Below are 22,500 nucleotides of genomic sequence, written 5' to 3'. Positions count from 1 at the left end.
TTAATTAAAAGTTATGACCAGTTTAACTAAAAAGCATATAGCCTGCCTGTGATTCAAGAAAAGTCTGCCTTTTTATTTCATATTAGTTAAATTCAGACTATTGAAACTGGATTAGCATGACCAGGTTAACTTGTTTTATTATTATTATTATTATTATTAACTTGTTTAAAAACATATAGGCATGTAATTCAAGATAAGTCTGCCTTTTATTTCATATTTCATACAGTTCAAATAAGACTTTCTGAGCATGACCAGTTTGACTTGTTTAAATTTAAAAACATATAGGCCTGTAATTCAAGTCTGCCTTATTTCAATTGGTTTTTAGCCCTAGTTGCACTTCTGTTGCACTTTTTTGTTCATTTGAGGTTTATAACAGTGCATGAAGGCATTGTGTATTAAATTAATGCGCTATTTTTTGTGCAATAAATTTGAGTGGTTTAAAAAAAAATCTGAAATTTGGGTCGCGACTTCATGACAAGGAAAATAGTGGGTCCTGAGGCTACACCAGTTGAGAACCACTGCTCTAGGGCAGTGGTTCTCAAATGGCACTTTGCCAGGGGGTCCGCGAAAAGTTTTTGTTCATAGTTCAACGAAAATATGTTATGCTTTAAATCTAAAATGGTTCATGGATTACATTCTAATCTGACAAACCTATCAATTTAAATGTCAAGCACGTTACCATGGAAACAAGCTGAGCCCAAAATCACAAATCAGAATGAGGGGGTCCCCGGTATATTTTCTATCTTATAAGGGGTCCTTGGCTGAAAAACATTTGAAAACCTCTGCTCTAGCGCAACGCCACTTCTGGGAACCCCCATCCTGTGTAAGTAGGGTTCCCAGAATAAAACCTGGCCATTTCCACCACTGCTTATGGATGAGCATCATCTGCTGCATGCCATCGAGAACCGTTGGTCGGATCGACTTCAAACTTTGGGAGTGTGCCCTATTGTGCAGTGCAATGCCCTGTTTTCGTGCAATGCAGCATAGCGCCACCTACTGGCAACATAGAAAATGTGGTTTATCTCAAGAACCGTTCGTCCGATCGACTTCAACTTTGGGGAGTGCACTGATGGGAACTCAACACAGTGCAGGGAGCTGAATTCCCTGCAATTTGGCATAGCGCCACGTACTGGCAACACAAAAAGAGGTTTATCTCCATAGCCATTCATCTGATCGACTTCAAACTTGGTAAGTGTGCTGCTGGGAACCTGACAGCACTGCCGAATTTTGTGCAATTCAGCACAGCGCCACCTACTGGAAACACAAAAAGTGGTTTATCTTGAGAACCGTTCATCCGATTGACTTCAAACTTGGGGAGTGTGCTCCTGGGAACTCGAAGTAGTGCGGCGCTGAATTTTTTGCAATTTGACATAGTGCCACTTACTGGCAACACAAAAAGCAGTTTATCTCGAGAAACATTTGTCCGATACTGGAAACACAAAAAGCAGTTTATCTCGAGAAACATTTGTCCGATTGTGACTTCAAACTTGGGGAGTGCGCTGCTCGGTCCCCGATGGAGTGTGGTGCTGCCTTTAATGCAATTTGGACTTATTCCAGGACTGTCTGTATGTCTGTCCTTCACGTATCTCGAGAACCGTTTGTTGGATCGACTTCAAACTTGCGCTTAGGGGGAGCTGACAGAGTGCAGTGTGTGTGCGGGGGGGAAGCGCCCACAGGGTGGTGCCAGGGGGGAACGGGCACTGCACTAGTCATTTAAATTCTGGATATATGCACATTTCAATGCCAGTGAAAATACCTGAACCCTGTATGATTTTCCTCTCCTTACTGCCTCGAAACACAAACTCGATCTTTAATGCTGAAATATACTGCTGCATCTGCCTTGACTTGGAGCCTTGCCGGTGGCAGCTAGTCCTATATACTCGAACGTCAGCTTGACAAGGGGTCGCCGGGGAGTCGACAGCAAAATGAGTAACTGTGTGATTTCACTAGGATTTCAAAGACTAGAAGTTAGCCCAAGGAGAGAATGTAGCACATATATACTTGGTAACAGCTTTCACTTTCTCCTGTTATCTCCCCATCTACATTATATGATAGATAGATAGATAGATAGATAGATAGAGTACTTTTATTCAAATTCTGGCGTTACAGCAGCAGTAGCATCAATGACATTAACAACTAATTCAACAATAAAAAGTTACACAAATTCCCGTAGGTAATTATTATTATATATATATCATTATTATACGCGAGTATAATTATTATACTCGCGCTGTTCGCATCAGCAGCGCCAAGTCACATTTTCAAGGAGCTGCACGCAGGCTGCGCTGGCGGGCTCGCCAGCCGCGACGCATTCGGTGAGTGGTTTGATGCAGAAGAATATTTAGGCCTTTATGTCAACTGTTTATATTGCAGAGTGCAGACAATTACACTTGGTGGTTTCCTGATTTCCTTCTGTTACGGTGCAAACACACCAGACGCTGAAGCGAAGCAGAAGTGACGTGTAGCGTCTGGAAGGCCAGCCAGTTTCCTTTCAGCGCCCTTTCCCTGCCATTGACGTGATATCACGTCGATCCATGTTTTCACCGTCCTAATAATAATTGATTGGATTTAAATAGCACCTTTCAAGACACTCAAAGCGCTTCACCTATCAGGGGAGGGAACTCAACTCATCCACCACCGATGTGTAGCACCCACCTGGGTGATGCACGGCAGCCATTTTGTGCCAGAATGCTCACCACACATCAGCCTATCACAGTGGAGAGTTGAAGACTGAATGTGCCAATTAAGTAACAAGGGATGATTAGGTGACCACGATTGAAGGAAGGCCTGTTTGGGAATTTAGCCAGGGCACCGGGGTCACACCCCTACTCTTGTGAAGAGTACCGATGGGATCTTTAATGACCACAGAGAGTCAGGACCTCGGTTTAACGTCTCATCTGAAGGACGTCATGTGATAGATTGCACTCTTGACCACCTTATGAAATGGTACTGCACTTACAGAGTTGCCCAGAAGCAACGGTTATTGTCCACCAAAACCAGAAAGCAGAGAAAGCAACAATCTCCCTCCAGGAAAAACTCCATAAAACGCCTGAAGTGAGCTATTGCTTTTATAAAATGGTTACCAAGTACAGTATGTATACCAAGTATAATATGAAAGGAATAAACTACTCCAATTTAAATGAATGGTATTCATAAATCATACTCACTAGCACATCCTCCCTCACAGAAGCAAAGGCCTGTGCACTGAAGTGCAGCCTTTTTGTACTTGCAACACTTTCTGCAACCACTCGTGCAACCACAAGAGATCAGCTCATAGTAGGATTTTGATGCTATGCAACGTCCCAATATCCAGATGTCTTCTACATATATTAAGCTATTTCTGTGCCCAATTTGTCGCTTTTATCACTAAATGAACAGTAGCCGCACTAATAGGCCTATAATGTAGTCTACACACATAATGAAGTGACTAATTACTTTGTAAAAGTCCATATCATTTTGAATGAGTATTTTCATTTGGTTCTCAGACTTACTAGGATCTATATTATGTCTGGTATTGCATGTGGATCCAATGGGATAGGAAATGTTGACAAACCGCTGGTCGCCATTTTGAAAAATGCCTGCCACGGCCACCAGGGGGCAAATTTGTGATGGCCCAATATCCAGTTTTGTTCAGAATATATCTCTGAACACATCTGCAAAATTTGGTGCTTGTATCACAAAATGAACAATTGGTCTCAAATGTTGAGCTACGGCTGGCAGCCATTTTGGAAAATGGTCATAAAAATGCTAATCTGCACTGCCACAATATCCAGATGTCTTCTACATTAAGCTATTTCTGTGCCAAATTTGGCACTTTTATCACAAAATGAACGATTGGTCTCATATAGTGAGCTATGCTGCCCCACTATAACCAATACCTAGAACATGCAAAACCATCATCTTATGTGTAGGAAAGGTGGACCTCGCAGTGATGATCTGTCACACCAGCAGTATTTCTTAATTGAATGAAACATGATTGGACCAGTTTCTTAACATGGCATTCAAAATTTAAGTGTTGGTCAAAGAAGACCCCCACAGATTTTTTTGATTTTATTAAATATATATCACTGGTCACAATATAAATATCAAACGGAACTGTTTGCTCTGTGTGTGTGTGTGTGTGTGTGTGTGTGTGTGTGTGTTTGTGTGTGTGTTTGTGTGTGTGTGTGTGTGTGTGCGCGTGCGCAGGCTGTCAGGCTGTCTGCTCACAGAGGAAGGCTTTGCTTATCTGGCCTCAGCTCTGAGCTCCAACCCCTCCCATCTGAGAGAGCTGGACCTGAGGTACAATAATCCAGGAGCCGCAGGACTGAACCTGCTACGTGCTGGCGTGATTGATCCACACTGGAGATTGAAATCTCTCAGGTATAGAGAGGCAACCTCTGTTAGAAGGCCGACAGTCACACATTTTCTCTGTCACACTGAGAAGACCAGGAATATAAATTATTGTTTAATGGAGGATATGAGTGGAAATTGTTGATATTGAAATGTCAATTGTTCCATAATCAAAGATAATCTGCTGGTCTGTTTTTGTTTATTCCCCAGGGTGGAACCTGATGGAGAGGAGTGGCTGAAACAAGGAGGTGTGAGGAAATGTAAGTGTGTATTTAGTAGGGCTGTCACTTTTTCCCAAAATAAAGTTTGAATGAACTTTAATTGCCCGCAAAATGTTCGAATATATTCGAAGTTTTTTGGTTAATTGATTTTTTTTTTAAAATTTTTGCTGCATCCAACTCGAGACAACTTTTCAGACCCTGGAGATAAACTTTCTCAGAAGAGACTAACGCGACACAGACTTTTTCTGACATCGGATTAACATTACCAGCAAGCAGCATTTGGTTAATTTTGGTTAATTAAAAAAATAATAATAATAATAATAATAATAATAATAAAAAATTAAAAAATTCGAACAGGTCAATTATACATTCGAACATGCCCTCTTCCCCCACATTCAAAGTTAAATTCGAATTTCGAATAAAAAGTGACAGCCCTAGTATTTAGTTTGATTCATGAAAACAAAGCAGCACACATTCAACTACTGAAATAAGTCCATCTACTGTACACCACAGTATCCACAGTACCCAAACATGCGTTTTGGGTGATCAGATTGCAATCGGATTGCAATCGGATCACCCAAAATGCATGTTAATGCCAGGTGTAAATGGCCTCTAAGTGACGTCCATTCATTCAGATACTGTGGATCAGAATGATGGCTGACATCATGTGTTATAATCAAATGGTTTAGCAAGTTTCTAATAAATCTACAATAATAAATGTTTCCCAAAAGTATCGTAAGCCAGAGATCATAAAGTACATTGTAGCATCTTAAAGCCCCCCTCTAGTGTATTTTTTAATTTTTAAGATATTTCATGTGTTGGTGAGTCATGACCTGGCAATGTTGATTTAACTGTTTGCCACTGTATTTTTTGACAAATAACCAAATTTTGTGCTCAAGCTCAAAACGCACCAAACGTTTCAACTGTTAACCAGTTGGACTCTTTCCACGGAGGCGTCATCATCTTTGAAATGCGTTGGCCGGTTGTTGATATTAATGCTGCATCATCTATAACCGCTTTCACACCGGCCTTGAAAGCGATAAAATACACAGAAAATGTGATCCGCGTGTGTGGAACTAGTCACAGCGCCGGATTACTCTCCAACCCGCCTCCATCTGAAAGCGTAGGAGCGGCAACACGGAACAGAGGTGCGAATGGGCACTGTGGCGAGTCGGTCTGAGGATATTCCCTCTGGAAACCAGCTCCAGAACTGCAATCTGTCTCGCTAGCCAGTTGTGCGTTCCCTTACAAAAACTACTAACGTTATAGTAGTCATGTGCATTCATAGCCTATACTATTCCCCCGACGAACGTTATGCAGACTGCAGCTGTTTGATATGCGGGCGCCGTCTTTCAGAACGGACACTAATTAGGCTACTTCATGGGGATAATTTGCTTTACAAAAAACTGGAACCAAAAGATAAGAATTAGTCTTGTACCTAATACATGATGGTGCATCTGTGATCCATAAAGTCGATCAGATGAATATTGAAAGCCTTGTTACCATGCTGCATGTGAAGAACACATGGAGAATTCGTTCATCATACAGTAGCCTAGGCCACACTAACCTATGAAAATGTTCATTTAGGCTAGGAGGAGCTGGGTGGAAATTCCTCCCCTCGCCTCATTTCAATCCGGGAGGGGTGGGTGTCACCTGAAAGCACACCCCAGGACGGGAATGTGGTGGTGCTGCTTGGCTCTGTGTGAAAGCAATTTCTGTGGTGAGGCTGCCAGCTTTGCGGGCCTTCTGAACTGCAATATTGTGCGATTTGTGTGTGAAAGCGGCTTATGGCTAATGTTACACCGGTGTTTGTACCAGATGTTCTCAGTTGGAACGCAGATTGAAGACAAGAGACAAAGCCTGTTGTGCTTTTTTGACAACATGATGTTGCAGTGGAACAACTTAGGGACTGTTCGTTATTTATGAGAGGGGGGGTATGGTGCAGAAAGGGGGAGGGGTATCAAATATTTTTTTGAGTACTGGGGATGGACTTGTGTTTTTTATTTTGGCTTTAGGGAGGGTTATACAACTTTCATTTTTTGTATTTTGTATATATTTTTAAATGCGTTTTTTCGTTCCAAAATTCGTGTTTACTCCCCTATTTATATCTATGGTTTACCTGTATGGTGACTGGACTCCGCTCCAGACCGCTTGCCGCTCGATACAGATTTCACCCGCTTGCACTCACCGCTCCGCTCAAAAGAATAAAAGAGATAAAAAGGCCAGGGTGTTTTAATTTGCGTTTAAACGCCTGGGCAATGGGCATTGCTCACTACAAATAACATGAGCTCAGCAGAGTCGGCTGCATGCTCGTTTCTCTTCCTTCTCGTCGCAGCAGCTGGCAAGAAAATAGTGGGCGTGTACACGAAGTAGGCTAGTCTTATTGGAGGCTGGAGCGGACATCACAGTGCATCAGTGTCACTCATCCAAATAACGTTAAATCTGCAAGGGATATATATAGCACCTGGATTACATACATGTTTCACATAGGGTTGTGTTTTGATTTTTATTGTTTTATTTTGTCCAATATTGAAAGGTTCTACAATTGCATGTTGTGCTAACATAAACATTATTTATATCTACCACTTAGCCTATTTAGGCTGATTTGGTTGCTATTTCTTGTCAATGTATTACCCTCAATGCATGCTGGGAGTGGGAGATTTCACATGTGGCTCAATTAGCCATGCACCGATGCATTCTCTTTCGAACATGTTGTGATTGAAACTGGAGCGGGACTGAGCGGTACTGAGCGGGCGATCGGCTTTATAACTAGGAGATGAGGCCGTTTATGGGCTGGGTAGGCTACTAAACGTTATATGCCCCCGCCCCCTCTCTCCCCCGATGTCATAGGGCGCTATCAAACATAGCCAAATCATCGGAAAAGGTCATATTTTCTATACCTTTGGTGTGAATATGATAAAGTGTGGTTATTTATGGTGGAGGGAGGGTGATGCATTTATCTCCAGTCACTCAGGGAGGGACATGGAAAAATATTTATAGATCTGGGGAGGGTGAAGGAACAAAACGAAAACAAAGTCGCCCCTGCACCATACCCCCCCCTCTCATAAATAACGGACTGTCCCTTATTAGCGTTTGGTTCTTATCAATGTACCGTATTTCCTCTAATAGTAACTGGGGCCTTTATTTACTGAGCCGCAGAGAGCCCCCATCCTATATTAGAGCAGAGGCCTGTATTCGAGTGAGGCCTTTATTTCTTAATATTAAACTCTCATGGACATACTCCTTTATTTTCATGACTTTTATTGCAAAATATTGCATAAAACTGTAACCGAGCCAGAGTGTAACTCGGCCAATTGTATTAAAATGTCGACAACGCCACCTTAGGACTTTCACCCAAAGAATACCTGGTATGAAATCAAGACTGGTATTAAACCAGAGTAACCCCCAATATGGTTTCACCCCGCACAGGAATCCACAAGTTAAATCAGAGACGGGAGAGAGATACCAAATACAAAATAGATTTATTTTATGCAATAAAACAAATCTGATAAAAAGATGGGAACAGCATAAGAAATGTTCAGTCGGTAGAATGGCCAATACTAACTAACCAAACACAAGTTATTAGGAATGGAGGATATATCGATGATACGAGGGACTTAGCCCACCTACAGTATAAGAGGAGTCGCAGTCGTGGTTCAAACCACACCAAACACTACAATAAAATATGACAAAAGCACACTGTCAAACAAATGCACATTGAAAACCAAAAGGACCACTCTGCTGTCCTCCTGTATAAAAGGTGGCCGGGCACCTCGATAGGATGTATCTATCCTCAAACCAGGTTTGGTAATAAAGTTAGATTAAATGACCTTTCTAGTTATAAAACGCTGGGAGAATAAAACAAAGAAATAAAAAGACACTTCAAGTGGCTTGTTTTACAAAAGAGTTGCTATAGGCAAAACAGCAGCGGCAGTCTCTGCTGTACAAAGAAATACAAAAACAAGCATTAATACATGAATGATAATTACACCTCGAATGCACTACAGTAACCATTACCAAACATTGTACCTTGGCTGTGAATGATACCACACGCTGGACACACACACACGCTGGGTTTCACACGCCGTTTTGTGGCCACACACACGCTGGGTTTCACGTGCCGTCTTCTGATCACAGAGCACATGGATACACACATGCATTAGTTTGGATATCAATTGGTTACACGTGAGGTAAAAGATCAGTCAGTGTCAATACCTTGCTTGCTGTACCAACCCGTCGGACGGGACACAGGTCTCCAGAGCAGCAGCAGCCGCACACGGATACGTCTAAAAGACAGTTACAGGCTTTAGCGAGCCATTTGAACAAGTGGGCAATGTGCGCGCACCAAACAATCATTTCAGCCTACCTCAACCAGGGAGTGTGAGGACACGCTCAGCAGCCCAGACAGCAACGCTCCAACCGGGGGAATGAAAGGTGGAGACACCTACGTTACCGGTATTTATTTCCGGGGGCTGATATGGGATCTAACTGGATTGGTTGTGTCGCAAGGGTAATAACCTATGGGCATGCCAGGGCGTGACCTAACCTACAGGTTACAAAACCAAACAACGCAAATAAATATTGGTGGTCACTCACTCACTCAGTATCCTCCTCCTCATCTAGTATGTCGGTATCCTCTGCGTCCTCATCATCATCAACATTATCCAGAACAACAAGTTAATTGTTGACCAGTTCCTCTTCATCTTCCTCATCCTCGGCTGCCTGTCTGTTCTCCTGGTCCCGCTGACGCAGCTGGACGAGAGCCTCCCGTCCAGCGGTGCAGGGCTGTCCCTGCTTGAAGCAGTGGATGAGGTTGTCTTCACTCCCGTCAGTTTTCACAGACTGTCCACAAACTTGGAAGGACTTTTTGATCAGATCCTTGTCCAGCTTGTCCCAGGCGGCGATCACCCAGTCCACAAGCAGGCGTCGGGCAGGCGCTTTTAGGTTTCCACCTCCAGCTGTGTACTGCTTATCTGCGTCCCCAGCTATCCACTGGTCGTAGGCATCATGCAGGCTCTGCTTGAAGGGCTGATTCCACATCACACTGTACCAAATTTTCCGCTGCATATTGCACAACGCTCTCTTTAAACTTAACGTCAAACTTTCGTCTGGTTCGTTTGGTTGGTGCCATGTTTGTTTTTATTTCTCTCGTCTGCGTTACGTCCGGTTACGTCACACGGTAGATGCGTTGTGTTATGGGAAATTTACAGTACCGTATTCACCGTAGTTTTTGCTCCTTCGTTTTTTTTTTTTGACCCGGCCTGTATTGAGGGAGGGGCCTTTATTTGTCCGTGCAGGCCGTGCCCCCGTCCTATATTAGAGCAGAGGCCTGTAATGGAATAGAGGCCACTAATAGAGGAAATACGGTAAGTTATTTGGTGCAGAATTAGATTACATACATATATACAAACATATTAGAATGTTTTCACTAATGGTTATACAGGTATAGGAACAGGTATAGGAAAACTGACTGGAGGGGTGAAAAATCTATGGATGTTAAATTTGCTTGTAGGAAATCTTCATAACCAGTAAGAACGATTGTTATTGGGAAATGCAGCACATGTGTATTAGATGAGAAGCTGCTGCTGTATTGAGTCTTGTTCTCTCCATCAGATGCCTGTGAACTCACACTGGACCCAAAGACAGCACACAGAGGGCTCATCGTGTCTAAAGACAAGAGAAAGGTGGAAGATGTGAGGGGGAAGCCATATTCTGAAGATGATCCTGATGATGATGATGATCATTATCCTCCTGAGTGCTGTCAGCTGCTGTGTGAAAATGGTCTCACTGGTCGCCATTACTGGGAGGTCAAGTGGGAAGGGATGGTTCATATAGGAGTGACTTACAGAGAAATCGTCAGGAGAGGCAAGGATGATGACTGCAAGCTTGGAAATGGTGACAAGTCCTGGAGTGTGTTCTGCAATGATAGGTATTATACAGCCACTCACAATTCTATCCCCACAGTTATACCTTTCTACAGCTACTGTGACAAAGTAGGAGTGTATCTCGACTGGGATGCTGGCTCTCTGTCCTTCTACAGAGTTTGCTCTGGCACACTGCTCCACATTCACACCTTCCACTCCAGATTCACTGAACCACTCTACCCTGCGTTTGGGTCTAGATGGGACCGTTCCAAAATGGCTCTGTGTCATATAGAAGAGGAGTGTGAGCATACGGAGGGAGATCCTGAGTCTGAGCATGAGTCTGATTGAGAGACTGGATCTGACTGATCTGATTCTTCAGGGTCTCTCTCTGTGTCAGATAGAGGAAGGAGACACTGAGTTTGGGTCTGAGCCTAGTGCGTTAGTCTAGTGCATCAGTGTCTCTGTGTCAGATAGAGGAGGGAGAGAATTGAGTTTTAACAAGCCTTCTACCTACAACATGTCAATTAATCAGAGCAAGAAACAAAACACAAAACAAACAGGGCCTTCACAACCCGAAAACAGTCAGAAAAACAAAACATTTACAAACCAAAAAACTTCGGCAAAACAACACCACTCAAAACAAAGCAATCACAGACAATCATACACACGGTCATCCACTCCTCATCTCAACTCCATGTTAAAAACTAGCTCTCCTCCCTCCAGCCTGCACACAGCTTCCTCAAGACACCACTTGCTCTGAAACACTCCTAGATCGTGCATTCTTTTTAGTACTCGTACATAGTCTATGGATGATCTTGCCCTAACTAGAGCCTTAAACAAGAGTAGAACTCCTACTTGGACCTCTGCATCTATTTTCCTCTTGCTAGGTACACAGCCATTTTTGCCTGCCCAAGCAAGAAATGACCCCATCCTTTGTTTACTTTTGCTGCACTGGAAACCAAAAATAAAGACAGAAAATGTCAAACCAGCCCCAAGAACATTGAACAAAGAACTCAGCACATTGAACAGAGGTGTACGCCTCTCACAGTCTCTGAAGCAGTGAAATATTGTTTCTCTTCTTAAAACATGACTTTAGGGGATCTTTAAACAATTTCCAAATTGTAATTAAGTGTATTACTGATTCACTGAAGTTTTATTATTGTACATATGATATTTGTATTGCACATTGTATTAGTGGTTTTTACAGTGTAACTTCACTGTTTTACTATTTTTCAGTTCAGTTTTAAAATATATTTGTACAGTGTAACTTATGGTTGCACGTTTTATTAATGGTTTATGCTGAACTAGAGTTTGACTAAAGATTTATCAAGGCTTTACTCAATTATTATTGGATTTTTAAAGTTTTTACAGCAATTTTTTAGCTATGTTTTTACCATTTACAGTCTATGGTTTTTACAGTGTAACTGTACCAGTGTACCATTTTGGATACTGTTTTTGCAGTGTTACAACTTAAGCTTATACTATTTTAAATCATTTTTGTCTTGTGTTTACTATTTTTGGATTTTTACAGTGTAACTTTGGTTATTGTACCATAATGATTATGAGAAACTGAACAATCCTTGTCGAACAGTGATTCCTGGTTTCAAGCATTCGATGATCGTGTCAGATGCCTCTACTCTACTGGACAGCCCCTCCAGTACATATGCATCATTGGTATACGGATATTGTGCGGTTTTTTAATGTGAATTAAAATACTCGCAGTCAAGTGATTTGAAATGTTTCACATAAGGTTCCTTATTGCTCCAAAAAGCATAATTGTGAAACACCTTGTAACATTATGTGTTTTTTACCAGTTTACCTACTGGGTAAATCAGGAACAATGTTATTGTCCATTTACTTTCACTTTTTATATATTTTTTCCTTTTGTCAATTCAACTATAGTGTTTATTGCATCTGTTACTGTTACTCTGCTAAAGATTTTATTAAAGCACATCTAATGAATTGACTCGTTTCATATCCTGTGAGTAGGCTTACAGAGGCAACCTGCCTCTTAACCTCTTAAAATACTGAACATCATGCATGTCGTCAAATTTGGCACATGTCTTCGTTATGGTCAGTTTCTCGCTGGATGTGTCATTACAGTACATTACAATAAACTCAGATGTTACAGGATTATCAGTCCGCCTTTGAGCCACTTTGCACTTTGGTGTGGCTATATATATATATATATATATATATATATATATATATATATTATATAAGAAGTAAAAAGCAAACCAGCTTGCTTTTTAGGAGAACCGAACAGTTTTACCTGAGGACAGGGCTACACAGGCACATGCAGAGGGGTGCCCAAACCCCTGCCCATTTTCCCTGGATGCCAAAAGTGCCCTTTTTTTTTTTTTTTTTTTTTTTATAGTGAAGGCATGCCTTAATCCTATTAATCCTATTTCATACACTCACTCTTCAAAAGTGTTTGATTTTCATCATCTGGTTTTCCATAATAATAAGTTCATTGTTTATGCCTGTGTTGCTGTCTGTTTTAGTGTAAATCGATCTAAAGGGAGAGCAGGTGGTTACATGTAAGTGAGTGAGAAAAGGAGAAGATACTGAATAATGACATCATAATAGTATAATCCTAATGCTAATTTAAAATTAAATAGTCTTCTAAATATCGTTAAAAGTCCAAAAAACTTACAATTTTCTTCCCCGCCGAGAGTCCCTTCCTTGCAGCACCCCTTAACCCCACTTCATAATAGTTCCAGCACGCCTGCCCGCACCGTGGTGTTGTTTTTTTAACTTTTGAGCCCCTGCCCCTCTAAGGGTCTCTGCACGGCCCTGGGGCTACATTTCTCTCATACTGCTGCTATCTCCAAAACTGAACCAACAGCAAACAGCTATTGTCACGGAACGGTTAAGACCACCGGAGACTGAAATTATACAGACAAATTATGGACTCAGGTTGGATCAAATGTTCTCCAGTCTGTGCTGGCATGAAGAACAGGAAACAGCATTGGGGAGAGGCACAATACAGCATGCAATCAAAACCACCTGAGCTCAAATACCTTCGGCTGGATCAAAAACAACACCTCTCCAGGTGTTAGTCTGTCTCAAGATTCAAGATTTTTATTGTCACTCCGTGGTACAAGTATCACGTGTGAAATTCTTGTGCTGTGGACTCCGTTTACAACATAGTACAAATATAACAGGACATATGAGTGCAAAAACAACAAGAGACACAACAAGCAATAAGGCAGTATAGTGATAAGACAAGTCAGAGACAGTGGCATATTCACTGCACATAGGTGCACATGTCATGTGCATACTTTAGACGTGCTTAAACATTTTAAATTTGACGTATTTGACATACAGGTGCAAATACCACCAAATAGCATATACCTTATTAAACATACAATTAAACATTAGACATACGTAATGGTAGCAGCTACAGTACGGTACAGTACGGCTACTACACTATTTGTGTATGTTAAGGAGTCTCGTGGCCTGCGGGAAGAAACTGATCCTCAAGCGATTTGTGCGTGCTTTTGGAACCCTGTATCTCCTCCCTGAGGGTAACAGGGAGAACAGGCTGTTGTGGGGATGGTTTGTGTCTTTGATGATCTTCAGGGACCTCCTGAGGCACCGCTGGTTATACAGTTCATGCAGTTCTGGCAACTCACATCCTGTTACGTGCTGGGCCGCGCGTCTCACTCTCCGTAGCGCCCTGCGCCCTCCCTGTGAACAAGCTCACCTGCATTAACAAGTAGAGAGGTTATAGATTACAGTGGGTTTAAGCAAATAGGTAAGGAAGCAAGTATGTACAGTAAGGAGGAAGTACATAAAGAAGATGGTAGCTGCTCTAGAATCCCCAAACCTGTACTGTAGAGCCGCAGCACCTTCCTTTGGTGAGTCAGCACATTGAGATATATCGGCGGTTTTACCCCACTCACGCGCCAGCCGTATAACATTTTGTGGGCGTTCCCACACATGCCGACTGTCTCTATACTGTGCTTTGTTGTCTGGTCAAAACTGTTTCCCCCTCCTCTCCTAGATTCCCATACAGAGACAGAGATCGAAAAATGAGAAGAGGAGAAGAGTAGGGGTTACATTTTGATGGTATATGTATGTGTGTGTCCATCATGTGTTCAGAACATAGTTAAAGAAACATGATTTGTCCGTGGGGTCCCACAGTAAAACCTGGCCATTTCCACCACTGCCTCCTGGTCCTCCTGGCCCTGGGGGCCCACGCAGTGAGCCAGCCAGCGACTACACAGTCCACAGTGGTGTATTTACATTATATTGTGTTTTAGACTGTTATTGAAACGTGACCGGTAGGTTTCAGATTTGTCTGGTAAGATACATTATTTTGCAGTGCAGAGCGGTGCGGGCTTGTTCTGCTCCCAAATCGAGTGGGATCCATCCATCCTACGCATCATTCAAGCGGCAGGATTGGCCAATGTCGACGCGCCCACTTTCCAATGGTCAAATCAAACTCCTCCACATACTATGTCCCGCCTCTCTACCCTGTTTCAGTCAGACTACACGGGGACACGGTGGCTCAGTGGTAGAGCTGTCGCCTCACAGTCAGAAGGTCCTGAGTTCGATTCTCGCCTGGGACACTGTGGGCGCTGTGGTTGTGTTCCCCCCCATATCTTCAGTGCCTACTGCCCAGGTGGGGTATCTCGTCGTAAGGGCCTTTCTGTCTGTGTGGAGTTTGCATGTTCTCCCCGTGCTCCCCCAGGGGGTTCCTCCGTATATAACCCCCCCACTAAAAACATGCAGAAGATCAGATCGTCATCGTCATCCGACCAGTGACGACAACATCCGAAGTTGGTCCCCGGGCGCTGTACGAGAAAGCGACCACTGCTCCTGGCCTGCCCCCTGGAGGAAAGGACATGCCTGGATGGGTTAAATGCAGAGGACATATTTCACCGGCCACCGTCAGCATGAGTGTGTGTAGTGGCCGCATGCATGTGTTGTAGTGTTCGTGTGACAATAAAGACGGGCTGCCGTCTGAAAATCGTTTAATCGTTTAAAGACTACGTCACACAGACCCTCTTAAACCCATTTCATCTTGACTCCAAGATAATACAGTGTTTCAGTTATTATCACACCAACAAATTCATGTCATAAAAGTCCTACTGTATGTAGGCAAATCATTTTGTGGGAAATAAACATCCACTGAGCTTTTAGAAAGGTGTGGAATAAATATTGCTTTTCAAAAAATATATATATAATTTTGATGGGTACGAAATGAAAGGATATTTTGTAGCTTAGATGTAGGCTATACAAAATGATCCAAAAATGATGTAATGCATGGAAACATTTGTTTCATATATATTTTGAACTTTAATTTGACTCTATATGACGGTTTATTTAAATAACCAAAAATCACATAATTAACAATATTGTACTTATGTCCCCCCACCTTGAAACGGTTTGCTAAGATATTGGACAGTGAATATGCTAAAGTAGAAAAATCAATAATACAAACCTCTTATGTTTCATCTTTGGATAAGGACTCAAACCAGAATGTTGCAACCTTGGGTGGAAATCTAGTTACCGGTACTGCACAACAAAACGAGTCAAAGCGGTTGCTTAGCAACAGATACACCGCTCCATGGCCGTCCTCCAGCAACAGATGCTGTTGGAGGATGTTTTTTTCCCAACTCGTCAACAAGTTGAACTGAACACACACACACACACACACACACACACACACACACCTCCCAATTGCCCACTAAACATCACTCCAAAGCCTACTTCAAATCTTGTGAGGAACTAATTAGATCAAGTGTGCGTTTGAGAATGAGATACAGTATGAATTATCAGCGGCATCTTATCCATTACCTCGGTCTTATTCCCGCTGTCTCCTGTGGTTTCATTTTCTATTCAAAGAGAAAAGTCAGAGTGCCGTCAGTACCACCAGCATCCACCTGATGGAGCCATTGCTCCACGTCAGAAACGCTAGAGTCCAGCATCTCAGAGGTGAATCCCTGCTTTGACAGCACCCCCCTTTGCTGCAGACAGTGTATGGAAAACTATAGCTCTCCTCCTCGCCCTCACATCAATCAGTATGGTCATTTAGGAGTTTTCAAACAGGACTGTGCGGGTTTTGTGTGTTCCTCACGCCGCGGCTCCCAGCACTTAGGCTACTTGATCCTTTGATGTCTGAGAAATTGGCTTGGAAGCAGGTATCATTATGGTTTCAAAGAGAGAGAGAGAGAGAGAGAGAGAGAGAGAGAGAGAGAGAGAAAGAAAGAAAGAAAGAGAGAGAGAGAGAGAGAGAGAGAGAGAGAGAGAGAGAGAGAGAGAGAGAGAGAGAGAGAGAGAGACCTGCTATCAAAGAGCATACACTGCCCTTTGTAATGGAAACACAGGAGGAGTGTCACCACACTGGAGGGGTTATGGCCACCAGATTTCATGTTGGAAACCCACTATATGCACAATAGAGCATGAAGCAAAGTTTCCACGTTTCACCTGTGGAATCCATACAACTGCCTTCACATGGCTAACACTTTACACATTTTACAGTAGGAAACTAATGAGAAAAAACTAACTATTAGTTAATGATTAGTTAACGTGAGTTCTGACTGAGTATAGTACTTAATCATTAGTTAAAGTAGCCTAAGTTTGTGAGTATAGAGAGCCAAAGTGAACGTCACTTCCTGCTTTTCTCCCTGTACCAGTCCAGTGTGTGGGAAAAAAATGAATGGTGGTGAACGGAGTGATACGCTACCTTTTTGATCCTGTTTGAACTGTGCCACGGGAGTAACACACGTCATGTTTGTCCATGTAACAGATAACTCTGCAAGTCGAGAAAGTCGCAGTTTGTGGTAAAACTGTGGCACTATAAGTTATAAATCAGAAAGACTACGCACAACAACCAGTCGCGAAAGTGACGTCCATTCCACTCCATTGTTGTTGATGGTGTGACGTATAATGTGCGTCACGAGAGATGTAGCCTCGTCGATTGACAAAACTAAACCGTACGTTTCAGTTTCAGGACAAACTGCGACTTTCTTGATGCATAGTTATCTTTTAAATTGACAAAATTGTACACGTGTACTCCCGTGGCACAATTCAAACAGGATGAGAAAGGTAACATATCTCTCCGTTCACCACCATTCATATTTTTCACACGCTGGTACAGGGAGAAAAGCAGGAAGTGACGTTCACTTTGGCTTTCTATAGTAGTTAATCATTAGTTAATGATTAGTTGGTCAGTTCCTGAGTAGAGTAGTTAATCATTAGTTAATGGTTAGTTAATGGTCAGTTCGTGAGTATAGTTAATCAATACTTAATTATTACCTGTCTTTACTCTTTTTGGTGTATCATACCGAGTAGTTCATGAGTACTGAATCATTACTTAAGTATTACTTGTCCATTAGTTACTCTTTTTGTGTACCCTAATTTAAAGTGAGTCTCGAGATAACATTGATTTCGCAAATAGGGAGTCATGGGGTCAGCTCGCCATTCCGAAGTGTCGGCATTCCGATCATTGACTTCTATGCTTTCGGAGAGGCGGCCCTTTTTATCTCCAAAAAATGTTTCGCCGAGAGGTTAGGTTCTGGGGGAGGTTAGGCTTAGGCGTGGGGGGTGGGAGAGGTTAGGTTTAGGGTCTGGGGGAGGGTTCTTTCGTACAGTAGGTACCTTCTCTCTCTCTCTTTCTGCTTATCACTCTATCATTTCTGCTTAATAAGACTGTATAATTTCTGCTTAATAACACTGTATCTTTCTGCTGCTGCACATCTGGCCATCCCTGCCTCGTTCACAGGCACAGGACATGGGTTCAAACAGTTCTCTGGATTTCAGTAAACAGGATCTCCTAATTAACACGGCAACAATAGAACTGACCCTACTACGGGGTGTGTTTATCAAATGCGGCAAGAAAAATATAATCAAGTAATTAAAGAAAAGCAATTAGCTAGCCACTCTATATAATTGGAAAATAATAAGACGCCGATGTTTCACCAGACAATTAGGACAACTGGAAATTGACATTAAAACGTATAAATGACTCCAGTTGTAAACTGCAACGCTGCACTTTCTGGAAATAGCCACGGGCGGATTCCTCCTCGCATGCAGCAGCATCCTGTATTTGTGGGCATTTTGGAGTTAATCAAGCGCTGAATTTGTCTCGCTCGCAGCAACATTTGATTCAGATTCAGGTGCCCTTCCCTAACAATAGAGCCAAAGTACCGATGAGGGGAAGTAATGGCTGCAGACAACGGCGTTGGAAGCACGGTGCGGTGGGCGCTGCAGCACCCCCTGGTGGCAAGAGATGTAAAAAAAAAAAAAAAAAAAAAATTTTTTTTTTTTTTTTTTTTTTTTTTTTTTTTACAGTGCACCTGAACGCAACATGCAAAATACCCGCTGAATAAGTGTCCAAATGTTCATGTAATTCTGGCCAATACTCCACTTCTGTTATAACATTTCAGTCTGGAAGATATAATCTTTATGACTACCTTAAAAGGCTAAATGAATAGCTTAGAAAATGAATAGCACCGGGGGCCCATGGTACTATTAATCCGGCCCTGGATATATCGGAGGAATAGCAGGTAGGCTATCACTGTCCCTGAGTCCTGAGGGTAAATTGAGTAATGCTGCAGAGAAGAGGAGAAGACACTGAATAATGACATCACAACAGTATAATCCTAATGTTAATTTAAAATTTAATATTCCTCTAAATATGGCTAAAAGTCCAAAAAGGGTGGGAGAGAGAATGAGGATTCCAACACAGCAGTGGGAGCAAGTGGTGACATGGAGGTGAGTGAGAAAAGGTGACTGAATAATGACACAACAGTCTAATCTTAATATTAATATTCCTCTAATCTGGCGACAAAGTGGCCAAATTTTTTGGCGCCCTGTGGGCGCCGTCAGCCGTCCCCCCCAATGTTGAATCAGTGACAGCACCCCCTACCTAAAAGTACTTCCAACGCCACTGGCTGCAGACTCGTCTGCCGGCCTAATTGGTCGTATAAATCTGGCGGAAATCTATCTATGTGTGGTGGCGAGCGTCTTCCTCGGGCGTCTCCGCTCCGACACAGCGACTTGACGTATTTCGGGTTTTTATCTCCCGAGGCACCGGGGGGGGACTCTCCTCGACAAACGCCATCCTTAATGCTCTAATTCATCAGGACCTCACAGTGCAACGATGACACGGGCAGAAAAACACAGAGGAGGGAGAGAGAGAGAGAGAGAGAGAGAGAGAGAGAGAGAGAGAGAGAGAGAGAGAGAGAGAGAGAGAGAGAGAGAGAGAGCGAGAGCAAACCTGTTAAAACTCCAAGCTTATCCATTTGGCATCAAGGCCCCTTCTGCTCTCGTCTCACATTAGTCCGATCCCTTATCGCTCGGGCGGTCCAGACACACTCAGGTCTGGGCAGCGGAGGGAACATTGGGTTTTATATCAATCAATACGATGTCCCCGACACTTTGCTGCGCCCCGCCACCGCAGGGAGGATCATAAAGCGCTCGGCAAAAGATCATGTCTGGCCCAGCATTTTTCTTTCTGAGGTAGGAACTATGAGCGGAGGAATGTTGTTGTTGTTGTGGTGCAGGCAACAGTGTTGTTGTGTCCTGCGGGGGTAACATGTATTCAACTTACTTTCATTATAGTCGCGTCTTCGCCACCAACTGGAGAAACCGTTATGAGCGTCGTTATGGGGAAAGTCTAATCTCTCGAGACAGACTTTCGACTTGCATCGAAAATCTGTCGGCAGGCTCCGTCAAAAGATCAAAATGAAGTGAACGTGACTGGTGTGTTAGTCAACACTTACCATTTTCAGCGTATAGCAAGTTGCTACTTGCTACTAGCAACGAGCTAGAGTTGTTATTGTTGTTTTATAGCCACGGACGGATTTGAGAGCGACTCGCAGGCAGCGGAAAGGAAATGCATTAATGGGCAGAGCCGGTCGGTTGGAGCCAATGGCAGAGCTTGCAGGGAGCGGAAAGGGATTTTCTTGCGCTGCCGACGGCGCCTCTTGAGTTCCTGTTGCACCACATTGAAATGGGGCTGCTGCCCCCAGAGGTCAGAGAAAAAATATTTTTTTTTGTTTAACCGATGGGTACCCAGATTGTGGAAAGTCACAGGAATCGGAACCGTTTCTCGAACCACCTTAATTGAACTGATTGAATTGACATCAAGCCCCAAGTCAGCTGCTCTGTTGCTGCTTCAATTGCAATGAATAAGCTGAAATGGTATTTATTGAAATAGCAGTTTATTTATTGATTGATTTATTTATTTATGTATCTATTTATGTATTTCTTTATATAAATACATACATATACATACATACATACATACATACTGTACATACATAGGCTACATACATACATAGCCTACATACATACATACATACATACATACATACATACATACATACATAGCCTACATACATACATACATACATACATACATACATACATACATAGCCTACATACATACATACATACATACATACATACATAAGCTACATACATACATAGCCTACATACATACATAGCCTACATACATACATAGCCTACATACATACATACATAGCCTACATACATACATAGCCTACATACATACATACATACATACATACATACATACATAAATAAATTGAATCAAGATAGATTCAAGGCTGTAGCGAGCTCGGGAAGCCTCTCCATCAGACAGGTATTGAGACAGGTTGGATTTGGACGGGATCGTCTTGTTGCCTAAGCAACTGCTCCACTCCGCTGTGTTCCAGGAGGTGCAGCTTTATCTGTGAGGATTACAGCGTGCGCCGCCGGCAGGCAGAAGAAAACAACCTGTTTGCCTGCAGTCAAACAGTTCAGCTCCAAGGCCAGAAGCTGTGTCAGTGCCGCGGCTAAACCCCTACTCGCTTTCAACAACAAACAAAAGAGCGGAATCTGTCTCGACAGCGCGGGAAAACGGAGTCAGCCGAATCAAAGAAAGGCTGACAAGGAAGAGGAGGGGGGGGAGATAAGAAGTGTAAAATGAGGTTGATGTATGCTAAGTCCACTCCAGACAAAATTATCCCGGAACGGCGGCGCTGCGTACCTAAGCTCTTAGGTGAAAAGCGGCGGGATTATGATTTATTCCCCCAGCTGACAAGTTGGAACAGTGAAGGCCACGCGGGGACGTGTTCCAATCCCCCGAGAGAGAGCGAGGTGACACTCGTTTGTTAATATTGTTTATTTACATCTTCGTTTCGTCGCGTGGCGCTGCACCCACTGCACGTCGCCGCCCCAAGCTGCGGCCCGCGTGGTTTATGATTAGGAATGAACCATAAGCAGATTATGGAAGTGATGACAGAGGGAGAGAAAGACGTCCAAAACAAGCGTCTGTCAGAGAAAACAAACGCCTTTCATCTTCCCTGGAAGTGAGCGGTAAGACTCGATGCCTTTGACAGGAGGTTGACATGACCGAGATATGACCGACATAGCTGCAACCACACGCGTGTGCTGCTAACTGCACCCACACGCGTGTGCTGCTAACTGCACACACACGCGTGTGCTGCTAACTGCCCCCACACGTGTGTGCTGCTAACTGCACCCACACACGTGTGCTGCTAACTGCCCCCACACGTGTGTGCTGCTAACTGCACCCACACACGTGTGCTGCTAACTGCACCCACACGTGTGTGCTGCTAACTGCCCCCACACGTGTGTGCTGCTAACTGCACCCACACGCGTGTGCACAGATGATAGGCCTTGCATGCTCTTATGTAAACAGGCAAAGGCCCTGTACACATATCACATGTTTTTGAAAATGAAAACACATTTTTCCTTAAAAAAGAAAAAGAAAATGCCCGTCCACACCAGCGATGTTTTCGAAAATCTCTCTGTCCACACGAGAACCCCCCCCCCCCCAAAAAAAAAATCAATTATCAATTAACAAGTTAACAAGTCCAAGCCCTATTTCCATACTTCCGAAGTTCCGAGTCCGAATGCATGAATGTTCAAGTCCAAGTCTGAGTAATCTTACACACACACACACACACACACACACACACACACACCGACCGACCAACAGAGTGAGTTATAGTCAAGAACTGCTTGTCGCAGCTAAAAAGGCCCAATGTAAATACGGAACAGTGTGAACGCACCATTATCGCTGTAATACAGCCTCCAGA

General features: G+C 43.1%; 1 protein-coding gene across 1 annotated transcript in view; it reads left to right on the top strand.

Moving 5' to 3' along the window:
* Window positions 1–12,362, top strand: part of LOC310794893 (NACHT, LRR and PYD domains-containing protein 12-like) — a gene marked incomplete at its 5' end in the record, with an annotated part of 19,065 nt that extends 6,703 nt beyond the window's left edge. The window contains 3 exons of the mRNA XM_083656933.1: window positions 4,189–4,362; window positions 4,543–4,592; window positions 10,167–12,362. Of these exons, the coding sequence (XP_083513059.1) occupies window positions 4,189–4,362; window positions 4,543–4,592; window positions 10,167–10,765 (823 nt within the window). The 3' untranslated portion in view covers window positions 10,766–12,362. The remainder of the gene's footprint in view (window positions 1–4,188; window positions 4,363–4,542; window positions 4,593–10,166) is intronic.
* Between the last annotated feature and the right edge of the window lie 10,138 nt (window positions 12,363–22,500).

Source organism: Poromitra crassiceps (assembly GCF_964638095.1).
Source record: "Poromitra crassiceps genome assembly, chromosome: 20".
NCBI lineage: Eukaryota > Metazoa > Chordata > Actinopteri > Beryciformes > Melamphaidae > Poromitra > Poromitra crassiceps.
Note: the sequence above shows the minus strand (reverse complement) of the source record. Positions and strands in the feature narration are given on the sequence as shown.